At 47.8% G+C, this 16,751-nt stretch overlaps 1 protein-coding gene across 1 annotated transcript in view; it reads left to right on the forward strand.

Moving 5' to 3' along the window:
- Positions 1-16,751, forward strand: part of GDI2 (GDP dissociation inhibitor 2) — a 64,588-nt gene that overhangs the window by 11,998 nt on the left and 35,839 nt on the right. Inside the window, exons 2-6 of the mRNA XM_075345337.1 lie at positions 6,911-7,018; positions 7,136-7,235; positions 7,352-7,486; positions 8,178-8,376; positions 11,776-11,907. Coding sequence (XP_075201452.1) covers positions 6,911-7,018; positions 7,136-7,235; positions 7,352-7,486; positions 8,178-8,376; positions 11,776-11,907 — 674 coding nt within the window. The remainder of the gene's footprint in view (positions 1-6,910; positions 7,019-7,135; positions 7,236-7,351; positions 7,487-8,177; positions 8,377-11,775; positions 11,908-16,751) is intronic.

A 16,751-nucleotide genomic window follows, 5' to 3' on the forward strand; every position in this document is an offset into this window, starting at 1 on the left:
AGGCGTGTGGTCCCTCCCAATTTTGATATCAGCCAAGGTAAAGCCGCACGTCTGAAGGCTGGTATTCTTAGGATAGGGAGCCCCACATTATGGGGAGCTCCCCAGCCTAAAAATATCAGCCAGCAGCCGCCCGGAATTGCCGCATCCATTAGATGCGACAGTCCCGGGACTCTACCCGGCTCATCCCGAATTGCCCTGGTGCGGTGGCAATCGAGGTAATAAGGAGTTAATGGCATCAGCCCACAGCTGCCACTAGTCCTAGGTTAATCATGGCAGGCGTCTGAGACACATTCCATGATTAACCTGTAAGTGAAAGTAAATAAACACACCTGAAAAAAAATCCTTTATTTGGAATAAAAGACAAAAATAACACCCTCTATAATCACTTTATTAAAATCTCCAAATACCCCTCCAGGTCCGGCATAATCCACACGAGGTCCCACGACGCATCCAGCTCTGCTACATGAAGCTGACAGGAGCGGCAGTAGAACACTGCCGCTCCTGTGAGCTCCACGCAGCAACTGAAGTGAATCACGCTGTCAGCGGGGACGTCACTAAGGTAGTGTGTGTGTGTGTGTGTGTGTGTGTGTGTGTGTGTGTGTGTGTGTGTGTGTGTGTGTGTGTGTGTGTGTGTATGATTAGGGCTGTAGTGTCGGGATGTGTGCGGTGATGGAGGCGGTAGTGTCGGGATGTGTGCGGTGATGGAGGCGGTAGGGTCGAGATGTGTGCGGTGAAGATGGGGTGTTTCTTGGCTAAAGAAAACTGAACGCAACGCGTTTTCACTGGAATCCGTGGCCTTTATTATCACACTTTTTGCAAGGCATCCGTCACATGCGTTACACAATGCATTGTGACGGATGCCGTTCAACGCACGTGTGATAGTAGCCTCATGGGAGCTTTCTAAGCCACGTGCACACGGAGTATTTGGTGAGATTTTTACCTCAGTATTTGTGGCCAAAATCAGGAATGAGTGAAATGCAGAAGTGGTGCCCGTGTTTCTATTATATTTTTCCTCTGATTGTCCCACTCCTGGTTTTGGCCACAAATACCAAATACTCAATGTGTGCACATGGCCTTAGGCGTCAGGCACGGATAATCTCCAGTTTTCTAAAGCCCACCATACACAATAGATGACTGTCACACAAGTAATTGGTCTGCAGCGGTCTCCTCCATCTTCCCAATACAAAGGATTAATCTCAGTGCTCCTGTGTTCTCGGAGAGAGTAGTGGCTTATCTGCCGGAGAATGAAAGGCTCGGCAGTCCAAAATTGGACATGCCAGATTCTTCTTTCATAAGGCTACTTTCACACTTAAGGCTATGTTCACATTTCCGTTGTTTAGGATCAGTCACAATCCACCACTCTGATAAACAATGCAATCTGTTTGGCGGATTCCGTTGTTTCCCATAGACTTGTATGAGCGGCGGATTGTGACTGATGACCCTGCGTTGCATCTGCTGCGCGGCACTTCAGTCGTTTACTGGCTGACCGTCGGGCCGGATGGATGCAGCATGCAACGTTTTTTGTTGCGGCAAAAAAACGCACCCAGCAGGATTCCGTTGGAATCAGTCAGGAGGCATAATAATAAGTCTATGGTGCAGGATTCCATTATTCTGCGTCACGCGACGGATTCCAGTGCAAGAATCAGTCACGTTTTACTGAGCATGCGCAACATGTCCAGCAGAACGTCCGAAATCATGTAAAACCTGATTTCGGACCGGCAGCCTTTTCATTGCAATTAGCTGATCGGCTTTTGAGAGCGATCAGCTGATCACCCGGCAGCCGGCTTTAAGGCTATGTGTGCACGTTGCGTATTTGCATGCAGTTACGCTGCGATCTGCACCGCAGCGTAACTGCATGCGTCCTGCGTCCCCAGCATAATCTATGAAGATTATGCAGGAGACGTGCGCACGTGGCGTATTAGAGCGCAGCGCTTCGGCTGTTGCCCGTAGCGTGCGTTCTAAGAAGTGACATGTCACTACTTTTCTGTGCTCTGCATGCATCCCCTGCTCTGTCTATGGGAGGGGCTGCACTCAGAGCGCATGGAATCAGCTTTTTTTTTTTTTCCATTATGGACTCTTTCTGCAGCGATTTGAAGTGCACGTGCGCTGTTGAAATCGCTGCAGAAATTTCTGCAGGGACAAACGCTGCGTGCGCACATAGCCTTAGAGCGATCAGCTGATTGTTCTCTCAACGGAATCCGCTTTCTCATAACAAGAAATTCCATTTCTTGTCATCCATTGTACAACGCATCAGTGACAAACATTAAGCAACGCAGGTGACTGATGCAAAACAATGGAAATGTGAACATAGCCTAAGGGTACTTTCACACTTGCGTTTATTTCCTTCCGTTACAATCCGCCCTTTTGGAAAACAGCGGAATCTGTTAACGGATTCCGCTGTTTCCCATAGACTTGTATGGGTGACGGATTGTACCAAAAGGACCTGCGTTGCTTCCACTGGGCGACGCTCCGTTGCTTCCGCCCAGCGGGAGCAACGCAGCATGTAACGTTATTTTGAGCAGCGGAATCCTCTGGATTTCACTGCGCATGCGTTTTTTTTTTGTTTTAAATCAAACTTTATTTTGGCTTGCGGTGGCCGAACGTTCAGGTTGAGCGCCCGGCCGTCGGCAAGTGACAGCGCTCAGCTGAGCGCCCGCCCGGCCGCCGGCATGCCCGGGCGCCGGCAAGTGACAGCGCTCAGCTGAGCGCCCGCCCGGCCGCCGGCATGCCCGGGCGCCGGCAAGTGACAGCGCTCAGCTGAGCGCCCGCCCGGCCGCCGGCATGCCCGGGCGCCGGCAAGTGACAGCGCTCAGCTGAGCGGCCGCCGGCATGCCCGGGCGCCGGCAAGTGACAGCGCTCAGCTGAGCGCCCGCCCGGCCGCCGGCATGCTCGGGCACCGGCAAGTGACAGCGCTCAGCTGATCACCCGGCGGTCGGCTGCAGGGAGCGATCAGCTGATCACCCGGCGGCCGGCAAGTGACAGCGCTCAGCTGATCACCGGGCGGCCGGCTGCAGGGAGCGCTCAGCTGATCACCGGGCGGCCGGCTGCAGGGAGCGATCAGCTGATCACCGGGCGGCCGGCTGCAGGGAGCGATCAGCTGATCACCGGGCGGCCGGCTGCAGGGAGCGATCAGCTGATCACCGGGCGGCCGGCTGCAGGGAGCGATCAGCTGATCACCGGGCGGCCGGCTGCAGGGAGCGATCAGCTGATCACCGGGCGGCCGGCTGCAGGGAGCGATCAGCTGATCACCGGGCGGCCGGCTGCAGGGAGCGATCAGCTGATCACCGGGCGGCCGGCTGCAGGGAGCGATCAGCTGATCACCGGGCGGCCGGCTGCAGGGAGCGATCAGCTGATCACCGGGCGGCCGGCTGCAGGGAGCGATCAGCTGATCACCCGGCGGCCGGCTACTGGGAGCGATCAGCTGATTGTTCACAATAGTCTGCCGCTGGTAAAACTGTAAAAAAAAAAAAAAAAATCAAAACGAATTGTGTTGTTTTGCAGCATCCGTTGTGCCACTATATGCAACACATCCGTTGCATCCGTTACACAACGCAATGCAACGGATACCGTTCAACGCAAGTGTGAAACTAGCCTAAGTCGTTTGATATCCGTCAGGTCAGTCGTTGCAACAGATCCATAGTTTTTTTAACTGCCAACGGACACAACGGATGTGTAATTTCACAGGATTCCGTTCACTGGAATCCTGTGAAATAACTGTTCCATTGTGTCCGTTCCATCCGTTGTGCGTCCGTTTTACGACAGATCCATCATGATCTGTTTGTTTTTGGGACAGCCCAATGGGAGTGCCAGGCATTTTGGTGTCCTTTTACTGTGTTTTCATAGGCCATCTGTGACAGTTTGTAGAGAAAGGGGCAGAATAAATGTTATAGCTAAAATTGTGTGTGGATGATTCCTATCTGGAGCCTTGCAATGTGATTGTGTACATGCTGGGCATGCTCAGTAGCAAATGATGGAATCCAGCACTGGATTCCGTCATGCAACGGATTACGGCAGAATCCAGCACCATAGGCAATCATTATACCTCTTGACAGATTGCGACGGAATCCTGCGCAGTGCGTTTTTTTTCACACTCCAAAAAACGTTAGTGTCAGTCATTCCACGACTGATCCGTCGCGCGGCTGATTCAACGCAAGGTCATCAATCACAATCCGTCATTCATTCAAGTCTATTGGGAAAAATGTGAATCCTGCAAAATATGTTGCAGGATATCGTATTTTCTCAAGGCAACGGATTGTGACTGATGCAAAAAGCCTGAAGTGTGAAAGTAGCCTAACATCTCCTGTTGGGTGCAGTTTAGACACCCAACATACAATCCCACTGTTATCTGCGGGTCAGACATTAGTCTGTGTATGGGACCTTAAGTTTCTCATTATTCTTCAGAAGATCTTTGGGTTCGATAGTGAAGCACCTCATTTCTGTATTGCTAGTTTGTCCTGTTTGCCATCGTGTGTCCCACGGTTCAGGATTCATTGTAGTGTTTGTGAGATACTGTGAATGTTTAGCTACAGACACTTCCATCAGTAATATCCATGTATTTGGCCAGGGGTTTATAGAGCGGCCTCAGAGAATTGCTGAGTGAGAGATCTCTTTATATAATGATTAACAGTAATCAATCTAATAAGTCATTACAGTGACTCTCCAGCTTGTGTGATTGCCATTGTGTTTTAGGCTGCACAGACACTGAAAGGTCAAATGATCAACTGAAACTCGCAATCCAGCACTTCTGAGTGTAATAATCTACATTCAATAAAGGACTTTAAGAATGAACTGACCACAGTTGCATGGATGGTACAGAAGCAGGAAAATCCTTTTGGCTTTCGAAAAGAAAATATAAATACATATAATTTCTTAAAGAGGTTTTCTAGACTTAGCGATAAGCTCTTCAGGGCTTGGAGCTGTAAAAAATAAATGATGCTCTCCAGCCAGCACCTACATGTTTCCAGGATTGGCTTCTCCATGATCTGCATTGACGCATCACTAGTAGAGGTCCTCATTCCACCAGCAGCAGGGACCGCTGCAGCCTGTGATTAGCTGCAGTGGTCAGGTGATTTGAACAGCCTGTCATCAGAAAAACATCCAATGTCACGTAGCACAAGATGCAGGCAGACGTCTCCTTTCTAAGGGCTGTTTCATACTACCGCTTTTTGTACGTGTCTTGGGGTATAGCAGTAGACTGAAGTTATTGCATCATCTGTTCTGTTTGTCATAGCAATAAGTCAGAATTAAAATGATGGAAGTGACAGAATGTGATGTTTTCGTAAAATCGTCCAGTGGAAAATCAGTTCCCAGAAGTTAAAAAGATCTGCGTGGAATTTCCCTGCATCCTGTGATCCCAGATGACTCCTATGGATGATCGATCTACCTGATTCCGCAAGCAGGCGATTTCCATAACTGACAATGAACGATGCTGAAGCTGGTCTCTTAGTCGTCCAGTTTATTTGTGGCTGAATTTATTTCCTCCTTAAGCAGTTTTTTATTCTGCAAATTTTATTTTCATGCTTTTTACAGGTTTAATAACAGAAATGGAAACTTATAATACATTACAATGCAGTGATCGGCCATGATGTGAATACACCTAAAAACAGCTGCAAAAATTATATAAAACTGGCACAAAAATGGGCATTAAAGTGGGCACAGAAGGGTGTTATTGAAAGGGTTAAATGCATTGGACCATTGACCTAACCCTGCAGACACACAGTGAATCCTCTTATCAAATTCAAGTCACTCCAGCCTGACCCAAATGGGATCTGGGCATCAGAACTGGCATCAAAGTGGGTAGACAGTAATTTTTGACTGTCATTTTTGGCAGTCGACTACGTTTGGGTGTCCGTCTGCAGAAAACGTATATGTGCAAAAATGGCACAAAACAGAGCACACGCTAACGCAGTGCGCTCCATTACAGTGAATGGCCCTGACGGCGCATGCGTCCGAAACGCTTTGCAGAGTGGGGGAGGGGTGGTTCGGACGGATGCCCAGACGGGACCTGTGAACGTAAGGCAAAATGCAGTGTGAAAGGAGCCTTAGTCCCCTTGGCTAGTCGGCCCCTTTAGCATGTAAGCCCCCTTCCTCGTAAGCGTGTTACGTGTAACATGCTAATGAATGTGCAACGTCAGAGGATGGTCGCGCTCACCTTTCTGCTTTCACCACCCTCGACTCCTGGATTTCGGCTCAGTGTGCATGATCCCGGATTTCCGGTCATGCGCACTACAAAGGTTTGAAGCCAGGACGCGTACAACTGGCTTCATAGTGCGCATGACCGAAAGTCCGTGATCATGTGCACTGAGCCAAAATCCAGGAGTTGGACACTGTGGCAGCAGAGAGGTGAGTGCGACCATCCTCTGACACTGCGCATTAATTAGTATGTTAATATGCCCACAGGGGCATGCTTACATTCTAAGGGGACCGACTAGCCAGGAAAACTAACGCCCTTGCGACTAGTCGCTGGCCGTATTAGTATATCATATGTGATCTTTAGAAATCCTTTTTCTAAAGATCTCTTTATCTATGCTACTATAGGCTGGAATGGCTGGGCAGGGATTAGCAGTATGCACACAGAACTGCTCGTGGTCCTGCGTGCATATTGCACTGGACAGGTTCCCTTAAACCCTTTAAAAATATCAGTTATTCAAATCTGTGACATTTTGATTAATCAGACTTCCTGAGGAAGTGAGCGGCTGCAGATGTCAATCTTCTGGCGTCTGCTGCATCTGAAGGAGGGGGCAGTGAAGCAGCTGCTGATTGCTCAGGGATCACGGCACCTAATGTTAGATTTTTACCGATTGATGGTTGGTTAGTGTCTCCAAGTTCACCCCTGTAAAAAGACCAATAGTCTAAATCTGTGCTCCTTTCCTGACTTTGTTGGTAATGTGATAATGTCTCTACTTTGTAGGAATGCATCCTGTCAGGAATAATGTCAGTAAATGGAAAGAAGGTGTTGCACATGGATCGTAACTCTTACTACGGGGGAGACAGTGCTTCCATTACTCCCTTGGAAGATGTAAGCATGCATGTTTATTACTCCCCTCTCTTCTGTGCATATCATCCCATACTCTTCCATTATTATAATGCTTGTGATATGCCTGATTTTCATTGTGACATTTGTGTTGTCATTTAGTTATACAAACGGTTTTCCCTCCCTGGAAGCCCCCCAGAGACCATGGGCCGTGGACGAGACTGGAATGTGGACCTGATCCCAAAGTTTCTAATGGCTAATGGTAAGAATGTGGTATGAGTAATGTAGTTTCTGAATGACAGCACTATAAGAAGTGGACCATCAGTTCTGTGAATGATCAGTCCATAGGATTTACTGTATTTGCTTTTTGTTTTTCAGGCCAGTTGGTTAAAATGCTTCTTTATACTGAAGTCACCCGTTATCTGGACTTCAAAGTCATAGAAGGAAGCTATGTCTACAAAGGATGTAGAATCTACAAGGTTCCCTCTACAGAATCAGAAGCTCTTTCATCCAGTAAGTTACTCAAACCCCTGCTCTAATAAAAAAATATAATAAACACCCAAGCACGTTCTTGTTTTCATCCTTTTCTTCAGGTTAATGTGTGGTTTCCCTGCGATGTTCACTTTGTATGACCCAAGAAATATCCAATGCAGGGGATCGTAGCATAAAGCTGGCCATAATAAATTTGTCTGGTTAACAATTATCTAACGTGTATATTTTAGGACCTTAACCCTCCTCCACATTTCCCTCGTATTCCAATTGAGAATATATGTACAGTTGTTGGAATCGGGCATACACATGTATGGGGATTGGGAGACATGGCTGACGGCACAAGTTAGTGATGTGCCCCATCAACTTTAAAGGCTTGGTAAATTGGTGACTACTGATGAGTGAGACCATGGTTTGGTGATAGGTAGTCGTAATGAGCTCTTTGACACTCAAACTGGCTGGACTCGTGTACAGAGTATAATAGAAGTGTATGGGGAATGTGAGCAATTTTCCTGAAAACTTTCCCATTGGCTTACATTATGCTCGATACAAGAGTCAAGCCCATCCAAGCATCAAACCTGCTCATTACAAGTACCGAGCACTCAAGCATCATAGTGCTCACTCATCACTACTGGTGACCATTCCATGTAACTTGTATGTCCTGAGGATATGGTTCTTCCTGTCACACACTACAGCAATGATTACTTTATTACAGGTCTGATGGGTTTGTTTGAAAAGCGGCGGTTTAAAAAGTTCCTAAGCTTTGTCGCATGTTTTGATGAAAATGATCCAAAGACACTGGAAGGGGTTGACCCCAAGAAGACGACTATGCTAGAAGTTTACAAGAAATTTGATTTGGGGCAGGATGTTGTGGATTTTACCGGCCATGCTTTGGCTCTCTACAGGACTGATGAGTGAGTGTTTGTTTTTTATTCCTTTTAAAGGGAATCTGTAACCAGGTTTTTTGCTACCCCCATCGGTGAGCCGCATGATGAAGTGGCAGATTCCAATGAAGTAACTTACTGAGATGCTTGTTGTAGTTATAAAATCCCTTTAGTATCTGCTGAAGATCTACCAGTTCTCTGAATGCTGAGCTCTGTATGATCCCACCTAAACCACTGATTAGCAGATTTCTGTATACACTTTGCATAGGCAGAAAGTGGCCAATCTGTGTTGGGGACAGGGATATACAGAGCCCCTGAATATGGATGATTACATGGCGGCAGGTTTGCTAGTCCCTCTAGTGATAATCTCCTGCTGATTGATTTTCTCAAAAGTAGAGCAAGCTGGCCAGTGACATCACTGTAAAGGGGGTCTTTCTATGTTTTGCTGTTCTCAGATTAAGGCTGGGGCCACACGGGGCACTAGTGCGATGCTCGTATGACCCAACGCTCATGCTGCAGCACAGCAGGAGCTGAGTGTCATGCGAGTGTGCCTGCATCTGAGGTCCGACCCTGCGAGCGGACCTCAGCTGCGGGGTGCGGGCCGGCGATGCGGAGGGGAGGGATTTCTCTCCCTCTCTCCTCCGTAGCCGGCTATTGAGATTCTCGCTCTGCACGCGTTGTACACCGGTGTACCGCGAGTGCAGTGCGATTTCCCAACCCCCCCCCCCCACTCCCTCTTGCCCCATTCACTTGAATGGGTGCGAGTGAAAAGAGTCTCGGCTTACAATCACAGCATGCTGCAATTGTTTTCTCGGTCCGATTAGGGCTGAGAAAATAATTGCTCATGTGCGCTGACACACAGGCTAGAATTGGTCCGAGGGGAATGCGATGTTTTATCGCACTTCACTCGCACCGATTTTTTGGCCGTGTGGCTTAGGCCTAAGTGGCAAAAACCTGGTCACAGCTTCTCTTAAAGTAAACCTTTAATTCTTCTGATTGGGTCTACTGTGCTCGAAGTCTAAAATGAATTTGTGTAATATAGATATAGAGAGATATATTAGCATTTTTTTCTAGAAAAATGCTCGAGTTCCCCATTGACATCCATTATACTTGGTACTCAACTTGCGCCCATCCGAGCCTGGTAGTGCTCTCACTCATCACTGTGTAATCTTTCTTTAGCAGAGTATCTTTCAGATAGGAGTTATGATTGTCTGGAGCGGAGTGTGGCTTCCCATAAGCCAGGGGTGGGCAATTAATTTTCCCATGAGGCCACATGAGAACTTTGGATGGTTTTAGAGGGCTGGACTAATATAATTAACTCCCTTCTACCCAATACTGTATATAGTATATACAATCCCTTAATAAACAAACAGGAAGTTAAACAATACAAAGATTGAATCACAATATGAAGGACCTAATTACGTCATTAATTAATGAGATGATGAGCTTTAATGAATTTGTGATTGTAAATAAATTAAATCACTATATACTGCACCTGTAATAAATTACATCATTACATTCCCATATACTACATCACTACACCCCAATATTAGTGACCAGTTACCACCCATTGTCCCCTCCTCAGGTTATTAGTCACCACTCACCTCTCCCTCCTCAGCCACCTCCGTACGGGCCCCCCGCCGAGCTGCCTCTTCCCTTGTACGGTCCCTGGCTGTGCCGCTGTTGTTCTTGTACGGGCCCCCGCCACTGCTTCTCTCTGTACAGGCATCGGCTGGTGCCGCTTCTCCTGCCGGGCAGGAACTTTTCAAATGACACACGTGCCGTACTGACGACATCAGGGCGTGCGTGTGTCACAGAGAAAGGTGCCGGGCAGGAAACAGAGGACAGATACTGAAGCTCCGCACAGTGTAGCAGCGGAACGCAGGAATCCATCCTCTGTTCCCTGCCTGGCTCATTTCTGTGACACATGCGCACCCTGATGTCATCAGTAAGGTGCGTGTGTCATTTGAAAAGTTCCCGCCTGGCAGGAGAAGCGGCACCACGTCTCCAATTCTGATCTAATGGGCGGGCCGGTCACAGATAGTACCCGGGCCAGATGTGGTCCACGGGCCGCCCCTTACCCAGGTCTGCCATAAGCTATTGCTGGCATGTTAGAGATCTCTCTACATGTCTAATATCCTAAGTAGAACCAATGGGGGGGAGAGATGTACATAACCCTAGGACATTCATTGGCTGCAGTATTCTTTTGGATTAGCACTATAATTAATTAGCTCCTTTAGTTCTTTTAATTGTATCGTGGGTCCTGGAGAAATATATAAAACTAAGTAATTTTGGTTTACTACCGGTGCTGAGGCCCAAGTATTGGTGTTCTCGACTATTAAAGTGGTTTTCCAGTCTAGAATAAACTCTGTGGGTCACTCTGTGGGTCACTCTGTGGGTCACTCTGTGGGTCACTCTGTGGGTCACTCTGTGGGTCACTCTGTGGGTCACTCTGTGGGTCACTCTGTGGGTCACTCTGTGGGTCACTCTGTGGGTCACTCTGTGGGTCACTCTGTGGGTCACTCTGTGGGTCACTCGACTTGTGAATCCTTAAATCATTCACTGTGCGCTGCGGGGATTCCACGCTGTCAGAGTTATTATTATTATTATTATTATTATTTATTATTATAGCGCCATTTGGGAATGACTGTCAAGCATTCAATATGTGTACTCTTGGCCTGAACCAGAATATGGACGCAGCCTCGCTCACTTGTAGTACACTTAGGCTATGTGCCCACGCTAGAATGTCCCTGCGGATTTTTTTGCCTGAAAATCCGCGACTTTCGCGGCAAATCCGCACCCGCGGATTTGCCGCGGATTTGCCGCGGATTTTGATGCGGATTTCATTTTTTTTTTTTTTTTCCCCCATTCAAAACCAAAAATCCGGACCAAATCTGCACCAAACAATTGACATGCTGCAGATTTTTCCGGATCAAAATCCGCGGCAAATCCGCCGCGGAAAAATCCGCAGCATGGGCACAGCATTTCCAAAATGCCATTGAAATGGCTTGGAAGTGCTGCTGCTGCAGATTTTCGGCAAATCCGCGGTAAATCCGCGGTAAATCCTGTAGCGTGGGCACATAGCCTTATACTAGTTGGGTTCTGGCTGGGAATATGCATATCGCATACTTGACCGCGGTTCCTGGCTCTGACACCAGCGAATCCCCACAGCAGCCAGTGCATGTGATGTGAGGATTCGTAAGTCTGCAGTCACATAGTGACATATAGCGTGTCTGCAGACTTCTCATTCTAGACCAGAAAACGCATTTAAGGCCCCAGGAAAGCAAGTTGAGATAACATAATCCATTCTTATTACATAGGCTTACACGTATTGACAAAAAAAAAAAAAACTACAATTACTTTTTTGTGCATTTAATATTGTGCATGTTGTCTGCAATTTATTTTTAATTTTTTTTTTTTTATTTATAGCTATCTGCCACAACCCTGTCTGGAGACTATCAACAGGATTAAGCTTTACAGTGAATCTTTAGCACGATATGGCAAAAGCCCTTATCTGTATCCACTCTATGGCCTTGGAGAACTGCCTCAGGGGTTTGCAAGGTGAGCTATCCGCTCTTACAGCAAGCAATCATTTTGTTTTACTGCGACCATGTTAAAATGCAAAACAGAGATTTTCAGTGCAACCTATCCTTAGGAAAATTTCAAGTCGGCACAGTCACTCAGTGGTTAGCACCATTGAGTGGTTCTGGGTTCAAATGCCACCAAAGAACATCTGCAAGGAGTTTGTTCTCCTTGTGTTTGCTTGGGTTTTCTCCGAGTTCTCTGTTTCCTCAAACACTCCAAAGACATACTGAGGGGAATTTACATTGTGAGACCCAATGGTGACCGTTATGATCACGTCTATAAATAATGGCACTTATATAAGTAGAAAAAAAATGGTGTTTTTCTGACTTGGCATAATTCTGTACACTTTATAGGCACAGTACTCAGTTTTGCAAGTTATTACAGGTGACTTGGACTGATCTGCTGTACCAACCACAGCCAGTATAAAATGACAGCCTCGCCTGACAATACGGTGCTTGTATAAGGCCTTTGACCACCTTAATTAGCTGATCAGAGCTGGTGCCAGGAGCTGGATCTCCGCCAATCTGACGTGTAATTCATTCTACTGCTACGTCAATGTTGAAGTCTCGAATAGCAGTGTTTTTGGTAAACTGTGTTTTCTCTGACTCCTCATTGGGGGACACAGGAACCATGGGTGTTATGCTGCTTATCCGTAGGAGGACACTAAGTAGATGCAAAGATGTTAGCTCCTCCCCTGCAGTATACACCCCCTGGCCCAGCCAGGCTACTTCAGTTTTAGCTTAGTGTCTATAGGAGGCACATCTCTGCAGACTACTGCAGCAAGAATTTTTTCTTTTTAGAGGGAGACTGTTTCCTTCGGGGACCGATTTTTCCCAAAACCATCAACAGGCGGGAACACAGTGTCGCCTCCCCGTACCCCCTCCTGCGACACTGGATCCTTGGCTGTTACTCACTGGACGACTGGTCTCATGGCACCGATTTTTCCCAGAGCAGATGACAAACTTCCTCAGTCCCTCTGGCAGGCTCTGAGTTGATACACGCTCTGCACCAGCGTGACCAGGCAGCAAGCATCAGACTGCCATCTCCACAGAAGCTGAGGTGAGCTCCTTCCTGACTGGATTCAAATGGGCTGTTGCTCACTGGACGACAGTTCTCACAGGCACAGATTTTCCAGAGCCGATGAAAAACTTCCTCAGTCCCTCTGGCAGGCTCTCAGTTGATACACGCTCTGCACCGGTGTGACCGGGCAAAGCAGGCGTCAGAATCTCCACACTGGCTCCCTGACAGGAATTGGAGCAAAGGGGAGATCCTCCCTGACCGGATTCACAGGGGCTGATTGCAGACTCCTGTATAGCATTCTACCAGTGGCGGTGGGAGGGGGAGAGCTCCCAGGACTGTGGACCCGCAGCTGCGGTACACTTTATAGTTTTTTTTTCTGTCCACCATTGTTGTGCAGGGCTGTAGGGGGGTAGGGGAGTCCCTTCCCACTTTTTTTTTTTTTTTTTAAATATATATTTTCTCATGCCTTCTTGTCGGAGCTAAGCCACGCCCCCTCCGACATGCGATAAGCCATGCCCCCTCACGAAAGCGCGCATAACTCTCCTCACACAGGAGCTCTGCAGAGCATCGCTCCCTCTCGTTGTGATCAGAGCCTGTGGGTGTTTCTCAGAGCTTGCTTGCTCCTTCCCACTAGAATTGTGAGACAGGAGGGGGGTAGGGGCCATCGCTCCCTCGTTACAATCAGTTTGTGACTCATCAGCCAAGGGCTGAAGTCACATGTTTTTCAATTTTAAAGTTTTATTGGTTTCAAAAGAAAAACATACAGATAGTTACATTGTCCAATACCTTAAGATATTAGGTGTTATAGCATTGAAATAGAACAAGCCTTTACAACAGGTCCAGGCCTTAGGCTCAACAACTACACAACAGTAGATAGGAAAAAACTGGACAACGAGTCTTACCACAGATAAGAACATATCAGATGTGCAGAGAAATGCACGGGGAGAGATAAGAACCAAAAGGAGAGGGACGGGTTTAGGCTATGTTCACACTAGAAAAATGATTTTTCTTAAGAAATTTCTTAAGAGTGCACCTGTGTTAAAAAACGCACCAAAAACGCACCTGCGTTTTTACCGCGTTTTTGGTGCGTTTTCGGTCCGTTTTTGGTGCGTTTTTACCGCTGGTTGCTCCCTGCGTTATTGTGCCAATTATCTATGGCAAAAAACGCAGTTAGCTGCAGAAAAGAAGTGACATGCTCATTCTTTTTCTTAAGAAAATCTACTGAAAGAATTTTCTTAAGAAAAAAAACGCAGTGTGTGCACAGCTAATTTTTTTTGCCATAGGTTTTGCTGGGGAATGTCTGCAGAAAGGTTACAAGAATTTCTCAAGAAATTTCTGCAGCAAAAACGGACCCAAAACGGACCCAAAACGCAGGTAAAAAACGCAGTGTGTGAACATAGCCTTAGAATGTGAATCAGTGAATAGAGGGGTATAGGGGAGGATGTGTGATGACCGGGACGGTATTTTAATCTGTTGAATCTAAAAGAGGAGAGTGAATAAATGTTTTCTAGGGAGTGATACATGCCAAGGAGTCTGAGCACCGGGAGTCAATTAAAGCTAAGAACTTGGGGCCTGAGAGGAAAACCTCCCACGTGAGCCATTTAGAGGCGGTTTCCACTATCTGACCTCGCGACTGGGCCACCACCATCTCCATACGGTGTACTGTATTCACCTGTCGCCCATTCCTCTATGGCCGGGGGAGTGGGGTCTTTCCAATGTCGTGGGATCACAGTCTTGGCGGCCTGGAGGAGGGGGCCCATGAGGGATTTTTTATACTTTTTTTTTTTTTTTTTCTGAGACTAAACATAAATAGCAAGACTGCCTCAGGGCGACTAGGGACTATGGTCCCCGTGACCTCTTGAATGGCCGCCAATACTTTGCTCCAAAAGGCCGTCGACTCGGGCAGGACCACGATATATGGGTCATGGTGCCGCCCTGGGCTCCGCAACTCCAACATACATCCGGAACTTCGGGACACCACACATGAAGGGATGAGGGGACCCTATACCACCTGGAGAGGATCTTGTAGCAGGTTTCCTGCATTCTTCTGGCAACCACGGACCTATGGGTCAGGCGGAAACATCGTTCCCACTGATCCCTGGGAAACGTCTTGTTGAGCTCTGCTTCCCACGCGGTACAGAAGCGGGGAAGTGAAGTCTCCGCCGCCTCTGTCAGGATCTTATAAATCCTTGATATGGCATGTCGAGTGTCAGGTGTTCCAGTACAGATACGTTCAAAGGGAGTTATAGACGGGAGGTGCCCCGCGACTTGTCCCTGTGAGGTTATGAAGTGTTTAAGTTGGGAATATTCAAAATGGAACCTCAGCCTGGTGTCTCCGTTTCCCACAATATCCGAGAGTGGGAGGAGAACTCCGTCTGGGGCCACCTGGCCCAGTCTCAGGGGCCTCTGTTTTGAGCTGCCAAGAAATTTGTTGGACGATGCTCCTGGCAAAAAATCAGGGTTGTCCGTTAGTGGCATGAGTGGACCCCCGGGCTGGAGCAGGCGTTTGCTCAATGGTAATGAGTGTACTGATTTCAGTGTTTGGTGCTGTAGGACATTGCTATTTTATGTTTAGTGAGGCGTGGCCAGTTCCACGGCAGGGTTGGGAGTGATAATGGGCATAGGTCATGTGCCAGCCGAACCCAGAGTTTTGAATTGCAATTATGTAAGAGGTCCAGGACTCTGGTGTGGGCAGCCACCAGGTAGTATCGCCTACATCAGGGGAGCCCTGCTCCTCCCGCCCCTTTTGGTTCTCATCAGAACATTACTCCCAAGTCGGGGTCGCCCCTTAGTCCACACAAATTTGTTAAATAGTACCTTTACCCAGTAAGATGCCGGGATATGAACCGTCTGAAGTAGAGCAGTCTGGGTAAGGCTGTCATCCTGAGGGCGCTAATCCTGCCAAACCACGAGAGGGTACCTCGACCCCAGGAATCTAGGTCCCTCTCGAGCCTGGACAGGAAACTTAGAAAATTTAGTGAAAAAAGTCTGTCCATGTCAGATGGTATGATAATACCCAGGTATCCTATACTACCATTGGGTGGCCATTTAAAGGGGAAGTTTGGCTTCACGGCGTTTACCACGTCTTGGGGGAGCGATATGTTCAGGGCTTCTGACTTATCAAAATTAATTTTAAAATTGGACCATCTACTGAAGCGATTTAGTTCCTGCATTAGGGATGGAAGAGAGGTGAGTGGGTTTTGCAGGTATATGAGGAGGTCATCTGCAAAGGCGGCACATTTGTATTCTTTGTTTGCGATTTTGATTCCTTGTATGTCAGGGTTAAGACGAATGGCCGCCAGCAGGTGTTCCATGACTAAGATGTAAAGTAGTGGGGATAGGGGGCATCTCTCGTTATGTATGTTAAAGGGCCTCGACAGAGTACCATTAATTTCTTTGTCGCTCTATTGGGAGACCCAGACAATTGGGTGTATAGGCTATGCCTCCGGAGGCCGCACAAAGTATTACACTCAAGTGTTAAGCCCCTCCCCTTCTGCCTATACACCCCCCGTGCTCCCACGGGCTCCTCAGTTTTTTTGCTTTGTGCGAAGGAGGTCAGACACGCACAGCACAGCTCCACAGATTAGTCAGCAGCAGCTGCTGACTGTGTCGGTTGGAAGAAAAGTGGGCCCATATAGGGCCCCCAGCATGCTCCCTTCTCACCCCACTCTTGTCGGCGGTGTTGTTAAGGTTGAGGTATCCATTGCGGGTACGGAGGCTGGAGCCCACATGCTGCTTTCCTTCCCCATCCCCCTCAGGGCTCTGGGTGAAGTGGGATCCCATCGGTCTCCAGGCACTGA

The sequence above is a fragment of the Anomaloglossus baeobatrachus genome, chromosome 4 (assembly GCF_048569485.1).
Source record: "Anomaloglossus baeobatrachus isolate aAnoBae1 chromosome 4, aAnoBae1.hap1, whole genome shotgun sequence".
In the NCBI taxonomy this organism is placed as follows: Eukaryota; Metazoa; Chordata; class Amphibia; order Anura; family Aromobatidae; genus Anomaloglossus; species Anomaloglossus baeobatrachus.